We start from the raw sequence: 17,973 nt of genomic DNA on the forward strand, positions 1-17,973 counted from the left end.
ACGTCGACAGTCGTCATAAGTGAACGACTTGTTACACTAGACGTATAGCTGTTTTTGAAGGCACTAGCTTTGTTATCAAGATACACTGAGCCCCGTCAGTTATCCCGACACAAATTTAGTTGAGCTTAATTTAGGCCCCTAATAATTAGACAGGATTTGTGTGTAATTTTGATTGATTTGTGTTTTACTCTGCTTCACTAACCCTTAATAAGTTGAAATAAAGGTTTGTTTTAATTTAATAAATTAATTTTAATTATGTTAATTACAACACGGTGCACATTAGAAAATAACTACTGGGACTGTGATTATTGCTTGGCATTAGATCTTGAGTGCATCGACTTCCTTCCTCATTTAATCTGGTCATTACTCCATGCTTCTTCACCTTCTTCAGTAACGAACGATACAATTATTGTCTTTCGTCAAAACCATTCATAAATAGTTGCTCGTATTGAATTTGTTACACTTCAAACATTACGATATTTTATTCCAATCGCTTTGTAAACAAAATGCAGCTGATTAGAAATAGTGCTAAGGCCTAAGGCGAGAAATTTAACTTCGGCCTTAGGTTTTTTTTCGCTCGGCCTAGTGTACTAACGGCTTTTTGTGAGTGGCAATTACAATAATCGAAGTGATCATAACGTAAAAAACCAACTAATCCGCTCTAACGCCTACCATGGTATTTCTTGTCGCAAAGTTGAAGATTTTTACCTGCCCGCCCCAAAGCCGGGAAGGGCGGAGTCAACTGATAGATATGGCGAGCTCATGTGAGTGAAAAATCGAATAGAGCGAGGCAGCGCAAGTAAACATAAGCCATCTTGAATTTCAAACACTGGGCGGAAATGAGAATAGTGACCGTTAACTGCTTGTCTTGCGAGCGAGCGTGTGAGTGCAAGTGAGATGACAGCTGAGTTTGTTTGAACGGCGGGTGGGTTGTCAAGCACAGGCAGTTATATTGCTGTGCCTTGAATTTTTGGTTTTTTATCAGTGCGGCGTTTGTTGAGTTCAGTACGAGTTCGACTGCGGTTAACGTCGCAACAAGCCACACGTAAAACGGCAGTTGAAAGCAAATAGAATTGTTAAAAAAAATTCAATTTTTGTCTACATTCTCTTTACTACCGCATACCTGCTTTCCAAATCCCAGTTCGCAATAATCCAAACGTAAAGCGGCAGTTGGACAATAAATTGTGCAAGCACATCGTAAATCGGTACTAAAATAGTAATTAACTAATTGCAAGCGATCTCGATTTCGCCATCAAACAATCGATAAGTCGTAAAGTGTTAACGGATTAGCTCTATTGTGAATTGTTGATAGCGGTGGAACGGCTGAGCCGCTGTTGAATGTGTGTGCGCCTCCAAAAGCGAAAGACAGATAAGACATGTGAAAGCAAAAACCATACAATTGACAAAGCAACGCAGCAAAAAAGGTCCAACGAATGAGCTTGTAAAATGTGTATTTAAATGTAATCAAAGTGCATCAATAAGGAGAGATAAGAGCGTTTTGAGAAGCGAAAGTGAAGAACTTAATTACAAACTGCTTAATTCTGAAATAATCAAAGTTATTATCATCTGCATACGTGTGCCTAACCTCAAACGCATTTGTGTCCAAAATGGTTTCACACTATTACAACACACTGCCATACACCCAGAAACACAGTCCCGCCAACTTGGCCTACGCAGCATCCGCCGCCGGCCAGCCATGGAACTGGACACCCAACTATCCCACGGGACCTAATCATCAGTTTCTGGGCGATATAGACTCTCCGCATGCCGCGCACCATGCCGCCCACCAGATGTACTACAATCCCCATCACATGTTCCACTCGGCAGCGGCCAGTGCCAGCGATTGGCACTCGCCCGCATCTGGCTCGACAACATCTGCGGATAACTTTCCCCAGAATGTGCCCGTCTCGGCCCATCAGCTGATGCAGCATCATCATGCGCATGTAACGGGCGGCTTGCCGAGCGGCGGATCCAGCAGCTCCGCCAGTTCGGGCAGCAGCAACAGTTCAGCAGTTGTGGGAGCGGCGCCGGGCAGCACACAACTTAATGAGACGGGTGGCAGTATTGGCAACGATGCGGCGGCGGCAGCAGCAGCAGCAGCAGCGGCGGCAGCGCAACAACAGCAACAACAACATATTACCGAAGGCTTGCCATCGCCTCCGATTACGGTATCGGGCAGCGAAATATCTAGTCCGGGTGCACCGACTTCGGCATCGTCGCCCCATCATTTGGCGCATCATTTAAGCGTGGCTGCCAACAACAACAACAGCCCGTCTACGCACAATAACAACAACAACAGCGTTGCAGCTAACAACAATAATCGTAGCTCGCCCGCCAAACCCCAGTATTTCGATTGGATGAAGAAGCCGTCGTATCCAGCGCAACCGCAGCCAGGTAATAATTCGATCATATTTTCATCATAGCTCGTACAGAAAGGATGAACACAAACTATGAAGTATTTTCCATGTAATGTAATGGAGTCAAAAAAACAACTGAATCAGAGTAGCTCTTCAAGTTTCGATTGCAACATTTCGTAATCCTTCACCCATTTTTGCAAAATAGTTCAATAACGATAGGGTACCTCTAATATAATCCAATTTTAAATTGTCGTCCCCCAACATTCGGTATTTTATTGTCTGGCTTGATTGCACCTTCCATTCCAATGAAACTCACCTTCATTACTCACTACTCCACTGGTTTTTCCAGCATCCGCCTCGAGGGCTAAAGCGTAGCCATTGTATTCGATTTTTTTTAAAGTTAAGCTCGTGCTGTTCGCGCTTTGCTAAAAAGAAACATAATTTTATAACTGAGCAATTGGCTTGCGCAGCAAAGCGCCGAGATTCATCAGACATTGGCTCATAAAACTTCAAATGTTTGACTTGGCTTTATGAGGGTCGTGCTGGTGGCGGGAGAAGGGGGAGGGGGATGGGACAAGGAACGGGTCGTCGCAGTAAGGCGTCGATGGCATGTCGCTTTGATTTATGTACCAAACAAAATTTGTTGTTGACTAATTTAGTATCGTAAATCAATTTATCAATAAAACCGCGTCGGGTTATTCTAATCTTTCAAACAATCCAAGCTCCTCTAATGGAAAATGCAAATACCGAAGAATGGACACCACCATCACACTACTCTCACAGTAATTAGCGCCCAGGTGTGGAGGGGCGCGGGGATCTAATAGCTGAACCATCGTGTTTCCCGTTGCACGGCTTTATGTTTTAGTTTGTTGTTTGCGCTTTTTTATGCACACTTCCTTTTTATTATTATTATTATTTTGGACACAATCTTTGCTGAAAAAAAAAAAAACTCTTTGCACAACGCCCGCCATTGAATGCCAATGCAAATATGCAGACAGGCGGGCATACTCGTATGGAGACAGGGGCGCACGTGCACACGCTCAGAATTTATGGCAGAGTTCAAGTTGACAGCAGCAGACGATATCGACGATATCCATTAAGCTCATAAAATCTGTTGGTGTGCAATTAACGTTTATTGCCGGGCTGGCTGTATGTTCGACTATAGCTGTTGCTTAATCCAGTTGGTCAAGCCGACAAGGCAACTTAAGTTTGGTTTATTTATTGCATAACAATCATATCTGAATGTCTCTGCACCGTGGCGCTTAAAGAAGTGAAGCAAGTGAAGGGGTAACCCCCAAGTATCCTAGAAGCTTCACCTTCATCAATTGTCCAATTATTGGCTGACTAATGTGGCATTTGGAATTGTGTCGTTATTTGCTTAGCTTTCGGTGCATTTCTTGTCATATCACACCAATCCTACACTCACTCGTACACATGCCATACCCAGACCCAGACCTCTAGAATCACTCGACTATGTCGTCAATAGGTGTGGCAATAAAATGTTCTGCTCGCATGTCGTTGTCGTTGTTATTATTGTCGGTGGTACTTGCGTTTCAATGGCTCTGGCTGTGGCTCTGGCTCTGGCAGGTTTTTATTTTTTGCGATTAGATTAGTGTGGGCAACCTTTGTTAAATGAATACTGGCACGTCTGGCTCGTCAATAATGCTCCATCGCCGGGAACGTTAGAGGAACATTCGGAATTCGGAATTCGGATTGGGGCTGGGGCTGGGGGTGCGTTCTATTAATTTGGTCATATCAAAAGCGGGCGTGCTATCGCGCTTGCCTGATAAGCACGCTGGCGTATTGATTAAAACAATATAGCCATAAACCAATAAAAATTAGTGTTACTTCCAATAAAACTAAATAGCGACATTTACGCTTAAATCTTTTTGCTATTCATATTTTGGACGGAAAACGAGGCCCTAAAAAATGTTGAAATATTTTTAGCCGTCGGGTATTTCCGCGAATATCGATGGTCTTGATGGTGATAAGCAACTTTGCCAAAACACTAGCTAAAAGAGTTGTCGGTCTTAGCTGAATATTTGCTGTCCATATTGCATTTGACAGTGTCTCCACAGGCCTCATACTATACAACTTAATGCCACATGACACATTGAGATTTAATTTGTCAGTAAGCACAAAATTTATATATCGGAGTCGAGCAACTGCGCTCAAATAGATATTTATAAAGCCCCAATGCAGTCTGACATGTTGCCCAAATGTCTAGTCCCAAAAAACGCACTCGTAGGCATTAAGACACATGTCAATGCATGCATAGATATATACGAGTATAGTATATACACATACGAGTAGTATACATACCCATATAGAGGTTACATAGGGCCGCCTTGATAAGCCATTAAAAATGGCCACGTTCAGCCTAGGCGCGTTTATATAGAGTGCGCTATGTGTCGATCGTTATCGTCGTTATCAATATACTACGTATATATATTTGGTATGGGAAACGTGCAATGACGACAGCGACACGTCCGGGACGTCGGCGACGCATGTGTCAAAATGAAGTCGCTGTTGATTAGGCCTCGGAGTTCATCTAAACATCGACAGCCAGCGGGACAGCCAGAGCGCAATGCCAGAAATGTCTGAAAGGCAGGAGGCGCAGGGCGCATGATTGACATGACAGGATTAGCGCTTGACTCTATTTTCACTGGGCATTTGTTTTGGGCTCAGTTGTATAAACAAATGTGGGCCTCTATTTGTATTGATAGCGATATTGGTAATAACTGGAGTTCGTTGTTATTTCGAATGTTTGTGTATTGGGTTTTTGTTTTTGTTAATTGTTAAGTAGCTGCAAAGCCCTTCATAAACTGTTTAGGACTCGGAACTGTATAACATGCTATTTGTTGATTGCTCATTGGAGTACCGTGGATTTGCAATCTCGGTCATAGAGAATGCAAAACGGTTCACTTTTATTTTAACCATAAAATAATAGGTAGGCTGTCTTTTTTGAACACATTTAGGCCTCTTGGCCAGTTATGATGTTCTACCTGAGGTTTCAAGTACCTCTATAAAAAATACAGAACCTTCCATAACAAAATTGTACAATTTCATCATATTTGATGAAATGTTCTTTCTTTGCAAAAACAAAAACCCCTTTAGGAAGCATATATTGAGGTTTGATATGCAACTGAACCATTCCAAGTCAAATTGACCAACCAACATAAAATAGGTTATAATTACAAGGTTTGCTATTAGAACCTAAGATTCAAGTTATAAGGTGAAACCGAAATCCATTTGTCAATCAAAATCCCTCGTACGTGGTGGTTTTTGTAGAGCAGCAAATATTTTGTTTCCATCAACAAATTCCAGTCCCTAAACGTTGAAAGCTATGCATATCTGTATCTCATTGTCAGTCAGAGTTTCAGTCCCATTTTGATTCTCTATCTGGCTGCTAGTAGGCTTGAGTGACGCACAGGTTGACTGACACATTGCTTGGCGTTGATTGTCAAGCGGGAAACGTGTCAAGCTTATGCGAGCACACGTTTCAACAATATATCATATGGAGGCGGGCAAAAATAAATTTGTAAACATGTTGCACACCGAGAGAAACTTAACAATTTCCAGGCAAAGTGATGTCAAAAATATAAAGCGCTTTAAGTTTTGTATGTTTTTGTCGCAGATAGAGTTTTATTTGCCAATTTATTTTGGCAGTTGTCTCAGAAACTCCCTGCGTACGATGGTCTGAGAATGGGTCTGATTTGATTATAGTTCATTGATCTGATTTTTATAAAATCTGGAAGCTTTGTTTTCGCTTATTTTTCAATTATACATATATAACGCAATCGAATATGCCAGATTTCGCACCAACGATTTTTTCTATTCCCGTCTTTATTTCTACTGATTGTCCTAAGTTTTTATTTTGTGCAATGTTGAATCAAATGCCTAACCGCTCTTTTTTAGCAGATCAACACTTGAATAGCATTAAATCAAAGAAAGATGATGGATATGATTTGTCTTGAAACACTACGATTAATGGACAACTTCTGAAAACATTTGTTGCCAAAGAAAGATGACAAATGATTTAAACCTAATATTTTTCAAATCTTATGATTCATTAAAGAAGACTTTTCTATTATATTTGGATGTCATTGGATTTAATTTTAGTTTACCTGCAGTTTTTTAGTGCGATATGATTTGAGGAATTGAAATCACTTTCTGCCAGTGTACGAGAATTTTGACTATCTGACGGGCTACCAAGTTTACTCATTACGCAATAGCGAGGGTGATTCTTTTTATAGACGGGACGCGAATACTTTTATTGCTGGCAAGATTTGCAGTCAACCATAAGGCTAGGAGCCATATACCATATATTGTGGATGTAATCGCTTAGAAATACAATAAAGTAGCAATAATTATAAAAAATAAACTAAATGTGCTGTTGGAAAATGAGCAGAAATGGTCGTCGCAATAGTAAAATTCCTATACGGGCATACTCGTATCGTATAATAATAATAATAATAATGAATATATATGAGCGCAATATTGTGCTCTGATTTTTATTCACCTTTAATTATGATTATGATTATTATTGGATGAATTTAACGAGCCAGGCCAAACACAGTCGAGAGCTTGTAAACAAGCAGTTAATGCGGCTTTGATTATATTGCAGTTTTGTGTGCGGGCGAGCGCGCTCAAGTTCAAGGGCCAAGCAAATAGCACACGATTCCATACACAGCTATATATTTTGCTTCTTCTTCTTCCCTACTCACTGCATCAGTGCAGCCTCCAGAGGCACTAGAAGTGGCACTGGGGCTGAAGCTGGTGTTTGCGCATCGCACAGCACATTGTTGCTACAAAGATTATTCAAATATTGTTGCACGTTGACCCAATCTGTTGTTTAACCCACTAAGATAACAACACGGTGTGTGCATTATGTGTCTGTGGCCGCTTCTGTTGCTGCTAGAAAATTTATAGTTCACACCAACCGCCCGATAATTTATTGCATATTATTTTGTTTAATAATTTTACGATGGGCAAATTGTCAATAAATTTGTAGGAGCCTATTTGAACATAAACAATGGCCAGCAAATATTCTATTTTTTACACACTCTCTATAGCGCCACTTCTTATCAATCAAGTCAGCGTGAAGTGGAATTTTCGATTGATTTGGCTCACAGCTTTAAAATTAAGGACTTAACAAAGGGCTTCCTCAATCGTATTGCTATATATTTTTATTAAATCTGTTCTCTGATTAAAATAGAATTCCCATAGTTATGCTTTTATTAAAGACATATTTCATGACAATAGTGGGCTGCTTGGAATGTTGGTAGCTCTATAGCGCCACTTCTTATCAATCAAGTCAGCGTGAAGTGAATTTTTTCATCGATTTGGATCACAGTTTTAAAATAAGGGACTTCTAAAAGAAAGGCCTTCCTCAATCAATGTTTTTATTTAATCTGTTCTCTAACTAACATAGAATTCCCATAGTTATGCTTTTATTAAAGACATATTTCATGACAATAGTGGGCTGCTTGGAATGTTGGTAGCTCTATAGCGCCACTTCTTATCAATCAAGTCAGCGTGAAGTGAAATGTTAATCGATTTGGATCACAGTTTTAAAATTAGGGACTTCTAAAAGAAAGGCCTTCCTCAATCAATGTTTTTATTTAATCTGTTCTCTAACTAACATAGAATTCCCATAGTTATGCTTTTATTAAAGACATATTTCATGACAATAGTGGGCTGCTTGGAATGTTGGTATGTCTACAGCGCCACTTCTTATCAATCAAGTCAGCGTGAAGTGAATTTTTTCATCGATTTGGATCACAGTTTTAAAATAAGGGACTTCTAAAAGAAAGGCCTTCCTCAATCAATGTTTTTATTTAATCTGTTCTCTAACTAACATAGAATTCCCATAGTTATGCTTTTATTAAAGACATATTTCATGACAATAGTGGGCTGCTTGGAATGTTGGTAGCTCTATAGCGCCACTTCTTATCAATCAAGTCAGTGTGAAGTGAAATGTTAATCGATTTGGATCACAGTTTTAAAATTAGGGACTTCTAAAAGAAAGGCCTTCCTCAATCATAGTGCTACATTTTTTTATTAAATCTGTTCTTTGATTAACATCGAATTCCGATAGTACGTTAAGTTTTTGAAATATTTCACGACAATAGTGGTCTGCCTCGAATATTGAAACATTATTGGTATACTTACGAATATAGCTGGTTGTAGTTATTTGTTAAAATTACATTTCTACTCTGTTTCTATTAAGTACTTAACATACCTGCAGTTTTTGGTCACAAACCAATCTTGGGCGGCCCATTTAAATGATTGTGGCTTACTTAAAATTGTGTCTTTATTACCTGGAAATTAATGTACTGGAACGGCTGCCTATTGAAATGTATTCCTATAAAATGACAGCTTTTCTGATAGCCTAGTATAAATTAGTTTTAATTACATCTACAATTTTCTATTTAGAATTTCTGAACACAACCACTAATCAATATTAGCAATTTTTAAACCATCCGCAGAGCATTGCAGCACGCCCCATTTAGAGGACATAACAGAGTTGCTGGACCCAAGCGGTAGGAGCTTTAAATTTTTACCATATTCTTCTTTATCGCAAGTTTTCCTAAAATCCCTTCTTTTTTTTGTTGTTGCTCCTGCTGTTGTTCTTTTTGTTCGTTCCCCCTTTGTTTGCATGTGAGGCTCATAAATGAGCCCATACATACATCCATACATACATCCATACATATATCATATCGTAGTATATTGTGCCATATATCGCATATAAATTTTATTGCATGCCACTCGCATTAAAATAATTAACGTAAATTTGAAAATAATTTTTGCCTGCGCGTATTTATGACTTTAATGGCGACGCTTGCAGTACTTCAGCCTCTTAGCCGTAGCCCCCAGACCATGGCATCAGCAATGGCTCTGGCTTCGGCTTCGACCTTTCCGTCGGCCCAACTTGTGACTTGGGAACTGCCATTTTCTAACCGCGGCGCCACTCCTCTCGCGGTCGCGTTAGTTTCCATAAAAAAGCAGTCGACCATATATTAAAAAAAAAAAAAAACAAAACAAAAGAAAATGAATAAAGAAACCGGTGCCGCCAATGGCGTGCCACCATCGTCTTCCTCCGCCCCAATCCTCGCCTGCTTGCGTGCCACATTTGCCGAGGCACGTACAATTGTGCATTCCTAGCTGTTGTTGCACGCGATCTGATAATTTTTTCTCTCCTCTTTGGCATTTATAATGCTGCGTGTCAGGGCGCGACGGCGCGGTTCGTGCTGGGGGCGAACGGGGACGTCCTGCCTTTGCATATTCATCATATATGGATGTATGTATGTGTGTGTATATATAGAGTTGGCATGTTGCATGTTTAATGTTGTGTACGCCATTTTGAATTTCGTTAATAGTGTGGTGAGAGCGGCCGTATGTGTGCTATTTTTATGGGACTCGTATCACAAGTTGGGGTTTGAACAGAAAGGAAAGGCTTAGATGTAGAGACAGATAGGCAACGAATGGGTTTTAATGGCTTCATTAGAGCAATGACACGACTGTTTCCTTTTTAAGGTCTAGAAATTCTAGAGAGTCAGACATTACCTTTACATAAAGCTTACCAACTACTCTTTAAGTCGAAGAGTACATATGGATGTTGTTTGCTAACACTTCCTTACTCCTATAGATACAAAGTTTGCGCCTTGGAGAGAATTTCCATTTGTTTCGGAGTTGCAAATCAATATATTTTTAGCTCCTGGTATACTCGATATGTTAGGAATCTTTAAAGCAGTCTTCCCACTTCCAAAACCACTTGCTTAATTATATAGATTCAAAATATGCCAGAGGGAAAATTGGAAAGCTAACACGTTTGCTACGTTTGATAAATTGTCTTTTCTGCACGGCACGGTTTCTGCCTTTTGATATATGAGAGGAATCGCTTAAGCAGTCTTCACACTTCAAAAATTAAGCTTAAATATATAGGTTCAAAATATGCATACGGGAACATTTAAATGCTAACATCATCAATAAAGGATTTGTAATCTTCGATAAGAACCAAAACCACTATTTATTTTCATGTTTGCTTACTTACTATAATCATATAGATTCAAAGTGTATATATGAGAGAAAATTAAAAAGCTAACATCATCGGTATAGGATATGCAATACTTAATCAGCTGTACGAACTTTTCTAATATTTTTAATATATAAGCAAGCTTCTTGAGAGGAAACTCTAATGCAGTCTTCACACTTCCCAAACCAATTTATGTTCAAATAATTACTTATTTTAGAAACTAGTCGTTCGCTTGCTTTATTATATAGATTTAAAATATGCACGCGGGGAAATTGAAAAGCTAACATCATCAATAAAGGATTTGCAATATTTGATATTTTAAATCTATAAGCAACATTCTTGTCTGCAACCGCTGCTGGAATGGATGCTGCATTTTGATATATAGACCCTGATAGACCCTGCTCTCCATATTTGTCGTGTGTCAGATCTTGGCACTTGTATATATGATTGTGTATATATGACTGCCTGCTCTCTGCCTGGTGCCACTTATATGGCATCTTACGGCACTTGCAGCAGCCAACGCGAGCGCTGATTTACAACAAAAACAATAGAGCCTAAAATGCCACACTTTTCCGGCCACAAAGGTGGTAAATTTTTCACCAAATGCAAAAAGGAAACAGGGAAAAGCCCACACTGAAATGGCGAAAAAAGAATAAACGTCAAATCGAATCAAATGATTTTATGATGTAATTTGAGCTAATATTTACGATATAACAGCAGCTAAAACAGCAGCAAAATGCCAAATAAATGTTATTGTTATATTGTCGCTTGGGTGGTGAGAGACGAACCCGTTGTTGTTGTTGTTGTTGTTGCTCCGCTCTGTCTTTCACTCTGGCTCTGGCCCAAAACATATTTATGATGCTGCTGCTCTTGCCACGATTCGGCTGCAGTTGTGCAAAAAAAAAAAGGCAACGAGCAGAGAAAAAGTGCGCAAAATTGTGGCTTAACTTTAAGTTCGGGCCACGAGATGAGAGCAACAACGAGAATTTCTCCAAAAACAAATTGTTGAGTGTTGAAAAGTCAAGCGCTGCAGATCCCAGGAGTGCAATTGTCGAAATTGCTCGATTGTGTGGCGAGCAAGATGTAGAGGGTAGTGGTTGGGGGGAGGAGGGTTGCTGGTCGGTTTGAATCGGCGAGTGCCGGAACTTTCGGCAGCTTTAATTTCCAAATTTAAATAGAGCAGACTGGCAGGAAGGCTGGCGGACAGGCACTCAGGCTGGCTGGCTGCCTGGCTGCCTGGCAGGTAATAAATGTTTCCCCGAAGACGACTCTGTCAGAGATGTGAGATGCCGCTGTCCTTATAGGTTGTTGCGCACACGCTGTGCCTTAGCGTGGGTTTATTTAGCCATCATGTTGGCCACTGGTTGTCAACATGCCTTGGCTGTTGGCAAATTAACACGCAGCAGGATGTTTAAAAAGCCGAGTCGTGCATATTACAACGCTGTCGGCGGCAAGCCGCCACAACCACCAAGTAGGGCAGATTGGGAACAACCCGCAAATGTCCTTGGCCGGTGATTTGTCCGCTGGGAGTGCGCAGATAATTGCCGCAATCAGATTGTTCGACCACTTAGCAGCGGCTCTTTAACATTTGCCACAGCTGGCCAAAGCATTAACAACAACTACAACAACTACAACAACAGCAACTGCAATTACAGCTGTGAAGACAGCACCTTCCTACCACACCAAACCATTCCACACCATGCCATATTGATAATTTATAACCCAAATTCATATAATGCCCTCAACAATTATTTACTGTCGTTGTCATTGGCAACTAAAGTTCGATCCATTTTGTATTGTGGTGTTATTGTTGTTGCTCTATGGTAAATAATCAATTTTATATTATATAATCCGCTGTGCTATAAAAGTTTAAGTCTACCGGCTATTAGAGTTGTTTGCACATTTTGCTTTGTCGGCAAAAAGTTACAGATAGATAGATATGTATATACATATATGCGCGTGTATACAAAAATATAAATAAATTGTATAGTCGGCAATCGTTAAATAAAGAGTCTAAGGGTGCGCGGACTTGAGTGAAGATGTGTGCGAAATGTTAAAGATTCAATCAGTAGTTCATTAATACACTGAGCAACGAAGGGCAAATGAGCTTAGATTCCATTACATTAAGACAAATTGAAATAATTAATGCAAATGCGACATTTGACATATGTATGTATACTTCAAAAATTGATTCCACCCAGGTCGGATAGTCCCTAAGTCGGACTATTTCTTGTCCATGGACCATCAATGCCAAGTTCTTCAGAGATATATTTCCCCCAAAAAATAAAGAAATGACGGACAGGAGATTATGATTCTACCAGGCTTCACAGTGCTGGGGCTCTTAAAGCCTTTTACCATGAGACACATAATATAGTGTAGCATTATGTCTTTTGAGCGTAATTGAACGCTATTCTATTTTAAAAGAGAAGTATAGATTCAAATAAAAAGCTTTCCAATTTATAGTCTTCTGACAAATTTGATGACGCTCAAAGTTTTGATTATTATATACGAACTTTTCAGCCCACCTAAGATCTAAACAAACACATTTCTTAACATTGGAGAAAATCTCATCTTGAAGTCTGTACCAGTTATAGACATGGGAAATTTTCCCTTAATGCTCTTCCCCAGCAGCTCTTTTTTGCGCACAGTGTTTACTTCATGGGCATGAGCTCTCCAATCAATTGGTGGTCGAGACCCCAACTCCCTGACACAGTACTCCCGGCTGCAGAACAACCATTAAGGCTTATCTGACAAGCCCATACAAAGCCTAACAACTTCAATTCCAACAACTTGGCCGTGCAAACATCGATGAGCCTGGGCCGATGTTTATTTATATAGACCTCAACTGGGATTAGGGAGTGCGTGCAGTTAGAGACTTTTGAACTGTGCCGCCATGCGTGTAAAGGCAATACCAACTCATCTATCATTATATGGAACTCTATGGGAACGCTATATGTGTTTATATATAGTATTGGTGAGATAACCCCCCATTCATATTCAATTCACAATATGTGCATTTACGATGCAATGTTGTTCAAAATCAAACTTTTAGTGCGTCTATCAGTGTCTTCAATGGCAGATATACGAGTAGTAAGTATAGTCGACCTCGAAAGCAATGCACTTCACTTACTGGCAGCAGCAGCCACCACTAACTGTTAACCCATGGCAGCCCTAAATGGAGCATACTACTTGTATACTTGTATGTATAAATTACGCCACCTTGCCGCTGACAGCGAGTCAGCTAGCGGGCCAGTGACAAAGTCATAAAAAATTTCACACCTTCCCGTAAAAGCAGCACAACAATTTTATTTAATTACAAATAAAATGTATTTGTACTGTTTAATCTTCATACGCGCCAAAATATATTTGTATATAGCAGTGAGATTTGCTTTTTGTTTTTTATTCTGCGGGCTTTAAATACATAAAACGTAGCATGAATTAAAATTTTCGCTGGGATTATATAAAAGCCGTCGTTGTCGTCTTCCACCAAAGCCATTTGGGATCAAAATATTTGTGAATATGACTGAGTACTTCTAGGCGTAGAGTGGGAGGCTCTTTGTTGCAGCAACACCATTACCGCAATGTTGTAGATACGTACGCTGTATCTTATCTAAGCGGCGACGAGACTAGAAATAGTCACACAGATTCGTACAATTCTGAGGCTGTACTGCTGGCATATTTGCTCAGAGCTAAGCACCAAGAGACAGGTGCTTCAGACATCTTTACTTAGTCCAGATATGCATAGATGGGGTTGGTACGGATGGGTCTATGCATTTCTGAGCTGTATCTGTGATAGAGCTCTAGCGTATTTGCTTTCCGCTGACAATAAAACATTTCACTAATTATATCTGTAGAGCTCTGTAGTTTTATATAAAATTTATTGCACAGCGACCTTGAAGGTCAGACAGGAACGGATATATAGTATGTAATGATGTGCTAGTTTTTTTTTATCGCCTATCTGCTGTACAGGTGTGAGAAATTGGAGCTGAAAATCTTGCTATAGATAAGCAGTGGTTGTGCTGATAAATCTGAAAGAGGTACAGCTACTTGTACAGGGCCAACTAGGTTTCCCACTAAACTGTTACTGGACGTGGCGAAATACGAAGAGGGCCATATCTATGAAAATCCCCAGGATGATTGTGCAGCTTTCTTTAGAAGATAGCCGTAAATATTTCTAGATAGTTACCAAAATCCGTCTTTACCCACTAAGTCTGTTCAAATAGACTGATGTTATCAGCTTTAGCTACGACCGGGGCCCAACACCCACCCGTAAGCAAGCGCCTAAAATTGCAAAGAGACAGAAAATTGTAGATTTATTATTAGAGAGATAGACTGAATAAAATGAAGAGTCATTTGTGAACCGAAAAAAGGAACATGTGGCTTTAGCTTTGGCAACACCACGCTATTCCACTCCACTCTTCTCCATTGCACCCCCTACCATGCTCGAACCACTATTTCTACATTAGGCTGAGCAAACAGACGACAATGGCGGGCTATAAATTCACGTCTAAACAAAAGTGTAAAAAATAAATAGAATAGCGAGAGAGTAGCTGATAAGAAACAAATCCGTTTTTGGCCAGATATTAAAGACCTGCTAGCGTACTACTAAGCTGTCGCGATTAGCAAAGGGGATGTGAATCAGACAGATAGTCTGAAGTAGTCCGAGGGAGGTGTTTAGTACACTGCAATAAATTGCATTGGCTTAACTAAATCAAAAGCCAACAGCTCCCCAACCCCAACCCCAACCACATGCCATGCCGATATTCTTCAGCCCCATGGCCATATATCTTCCTCGGGTGTAGCGCACATTCGGTTCTTTAACACCTACTCCTACGCCTTACACTCGCTCGGTCGCTCCAGCTCCATGGTTTCGTGCGTCGTTTGAACTTATCATCTGTGAAAATATTTGTATGTTTGCTCCGCTGTTTGCTCAATTTTAATTGTGGGTACGTTTATACTACACGGGTACATAAAAAATTAGAGCAAAATCCCAAAAATGTTTGCACTCTGCTTGCGCTTGATACCTTGCCGACGCGTCGCGTCGAGTCGAGTCGTTTAGAAATGTGTGTGGAAATGTGTTCTAACTGGGTGGGTAGACGGATAAGTCTGTGTGTGTGCCCATCACGTATGCCGGCGCAACTATGGCATGATCCCTGGCCTTTTTCGTGCCTCGCCTGTGGCTGGCAGCTCTGGGCGCGTTCTTGAGTTGACGTCGTTGGCGCAGCCGTCATTTATTTGAATTTTGATTGACTAATTGCGCAGCGCCAGCCAGCCAGCCAGCCAACCAGCCAGCTATTGTGTTACTTTTGGGGAGGCAACTAGGTATTCCATCTATTCTAGGTGTTTGGTGTTTGCTGTTTGCGCGCCAAAGTTGAAAGATCTTGAAGAGTAGAGAAATTTTGATGTTCTCCGAAAAGAACGTCTTGCCTTATCGTGCAGACAGCTCTTAAGATGGGGATGTTGCATGGGATCGGCCTGGACTCGGGCTAGATGGTATCATAATTCAAATATTGTCAGTTGGAGCTGTTTGTATAACTGACGCCAGTCACTCACTCACCAGAGTACCAGAGCAGCTAACGGAATAGCGATCTGGAAAAGATTATCACCAGCGTGCAAGATTGCGCACGAACCTTGCGAACGTTGAGAAAATAAAGTGTTTGTTGACTTATGTGCATGGCATACGTTTAAGATACATATACACATTTATATCAGTATGTTTTTTTTTTTTTTTTTTAAAGAATTTCCAACTCTTCTCGTTTACAGGCAAAACCCGCACCAAGGACAAATATCGCGTCGTCTACACAGACTACCAGCGTCTCGAATTGGAGAAGGAATACTGCACATCGCGCTACATCACCATACGTCGCAAAAGTGAGCTCGCCCAGACGCTAGCTCTGTCCGAGCGTCAGGTGAAGATCTGGTTCCAGAATCGACGCGCCAAAGAGCGCAAGCAAAACAAAAAGGGTAGCGATCCCAATGTCATGGGCGGTGTCCAGCACACAGACTACAGCCAACTGCTCGATCCGAAGACGAAGCTCGAGCCGGGCCTGCATCTGCAGCACACACTGCACTCAATGAATCCCATGGCCATGAACATATCCGCCATGCGTCTGCATCCGCATCTAGCGGCCCACAGCCATTCTATGGCTGCTGCGGCCGCCCATTCCCATCCGCTCCAGCACAGCGTACAAATGTCTGCCGCAGCGGTAGCCGGCACGCTTTCGATGTGACCTGACTATGCCAGCGAGGCAAAGGCGGAGGCTCTATTTGAGCAATCGGCCGTTGGCTATGGCAACAGCTACATTCTGGGTGGCGGCGATGGCGACGGCAACGGCAACGGCAATGATGGCACTCCCACAGCGTGTCCTAGTGATCTGGCGATGGCTTTAGCCTAAGGTTTGGCAGCAGTTTGACTGCGAAACCTGTGCAGGGTGCGTTCGAATATTGCACGTTGTTATTTTTTGTGATTGTATATTCGAGGCGTTCAACGCTGCACAGGAAACACGAAACAGGAGTCAGATCGCAGGCACACAGACACACCCAAACCCACACCCACACTCTTACACGCCGACCAGCGAAGCTTCAGCTGCGATGATTTCTTGTATATGTATGCTTTATAAATTATGATTATGTATTTTATTCTTGTTTACATTGCTTGTTTCTGAACATAAATGTTTAGCTCTTAAGTGCAAAACTATTAATAAGCTGGCCCCCTTATAGCTAGGATCAATTGCAACAAAAACAAATTAATTATAGCCGTCCCCAAGTAACACTTTTTAAACTAAATAATTTACATATACTTGTAGAAGACACCCACAAAGCAGACAGCAGAAAGCAAAACGCCTTAAGTAAGCAGACACAATAATTGTAACTCCCACTCCCCAATTGTGGGGCAAATATTTGTTAATCTTAACCCCAAAACTTGTGTGCAATTAATTTTCAAATGATCACCATTTCATCGGCAAAAAAAGGAAGAAGGAAAGAAATATAGAAATAGAAAATATAAACAATATTAATATCCAAGTTGTAAATATGAAATTACGTACATATCTATGTGTGTGTAGCAAAATGTTTAACGTTTATTACTCTAAATATGTAATAAAAATTAGTTGTAGTCCTAATGTGTAATATAAAGAGCTAAATTAATAATATTATAGACATACTACATGCATTAGTATGTGTAGGTATGTATGTACTTGTGTGTTTGTATTCCGTGCACAACAATCGAGCAACGCAACAAATTAAATATATTGTACTATACTTGTATATGTATATGTGTGTGTATGGAAAAACGAAACGCATATAAATAATAAATATAATTTTCGCCTTGGTACAAATAAAAATGCAAATCATTGTATTTTAGTTGAATTACTTAAACACTATTATCGGGCAATTAATTTATAAATGTAAAATGTTTGTATCTGCCTAAGCTTAGCTATTTGAATAAAAACACAAGAAATTACAAAATAAAGCAATCAGTTTCCCTCCTCAATTGTGTCTCGAGGCGTTTTTATATTCAAATAAGTACTTCTACTATTGATGTACTTATAGCATGTGGTTGTCAAATTGTTTTTCTAT

At 40.4% G+C, this 17,973-nt stretch overlaps 1 protein-coding gene across 2 annotated transcripts; it reads left to right on the forward strand.

Moving 5' to 3' along the window:
• The first annotated feature begins 1,081 nt into the window (after positions 1–1,081).
• On the forward strand, positions 1,082–17,744 carry LOC115630610 (homeotic protein caudal). 2 transcript variants are annotated; one of them, XM_030527235.1, is made up of 3 exons: positions 1,082–2,394; positions 8,849–8,902; positions 16,159–17,744. In XM_030527235.1, exons 1-3 carry the CDS (start codon positions 1,608–1,610, stop codon positions 16,623–16,625), a joined length of 1,308 nt encoding a protein of 435 aa, XP_030383095.1. In that variant the 5' UTR covers positions 1,082–1,607; the 3' UTR covers positions 16,626–17,744. The 2 variants fall into 2 exon arrangements, with proteins under 2 accessions (XP_030383095.1, XP_030383096.1); XM_030527236.1 differs by lacking the exon at positions 8,849–8,902 and having other exon boundaries at positions 1,095–2,394.
• Positions 17,745–17,973: the final 229 nt, after the last annotated feature.

This window comes from Scaptodrosophila lebanonensis, unplaced genomic scaffold (assembly GCF_003285725.1).
Source record: "Scaptodrosophila lebanonensis strain 11010-0011.00,11010-0021.00 unplaced genomic scaffold, SlebRS2 tig00001410-arrow-pilon, whole genome shotgun sequence".
NCBI classification, from domain to species: Eukaryota; Metazoa; Arthropoda; class Insecta; order Diptera; family Drosophilidae; genus Scaptodrosophila; species Scaptodrosophila lebanonensis.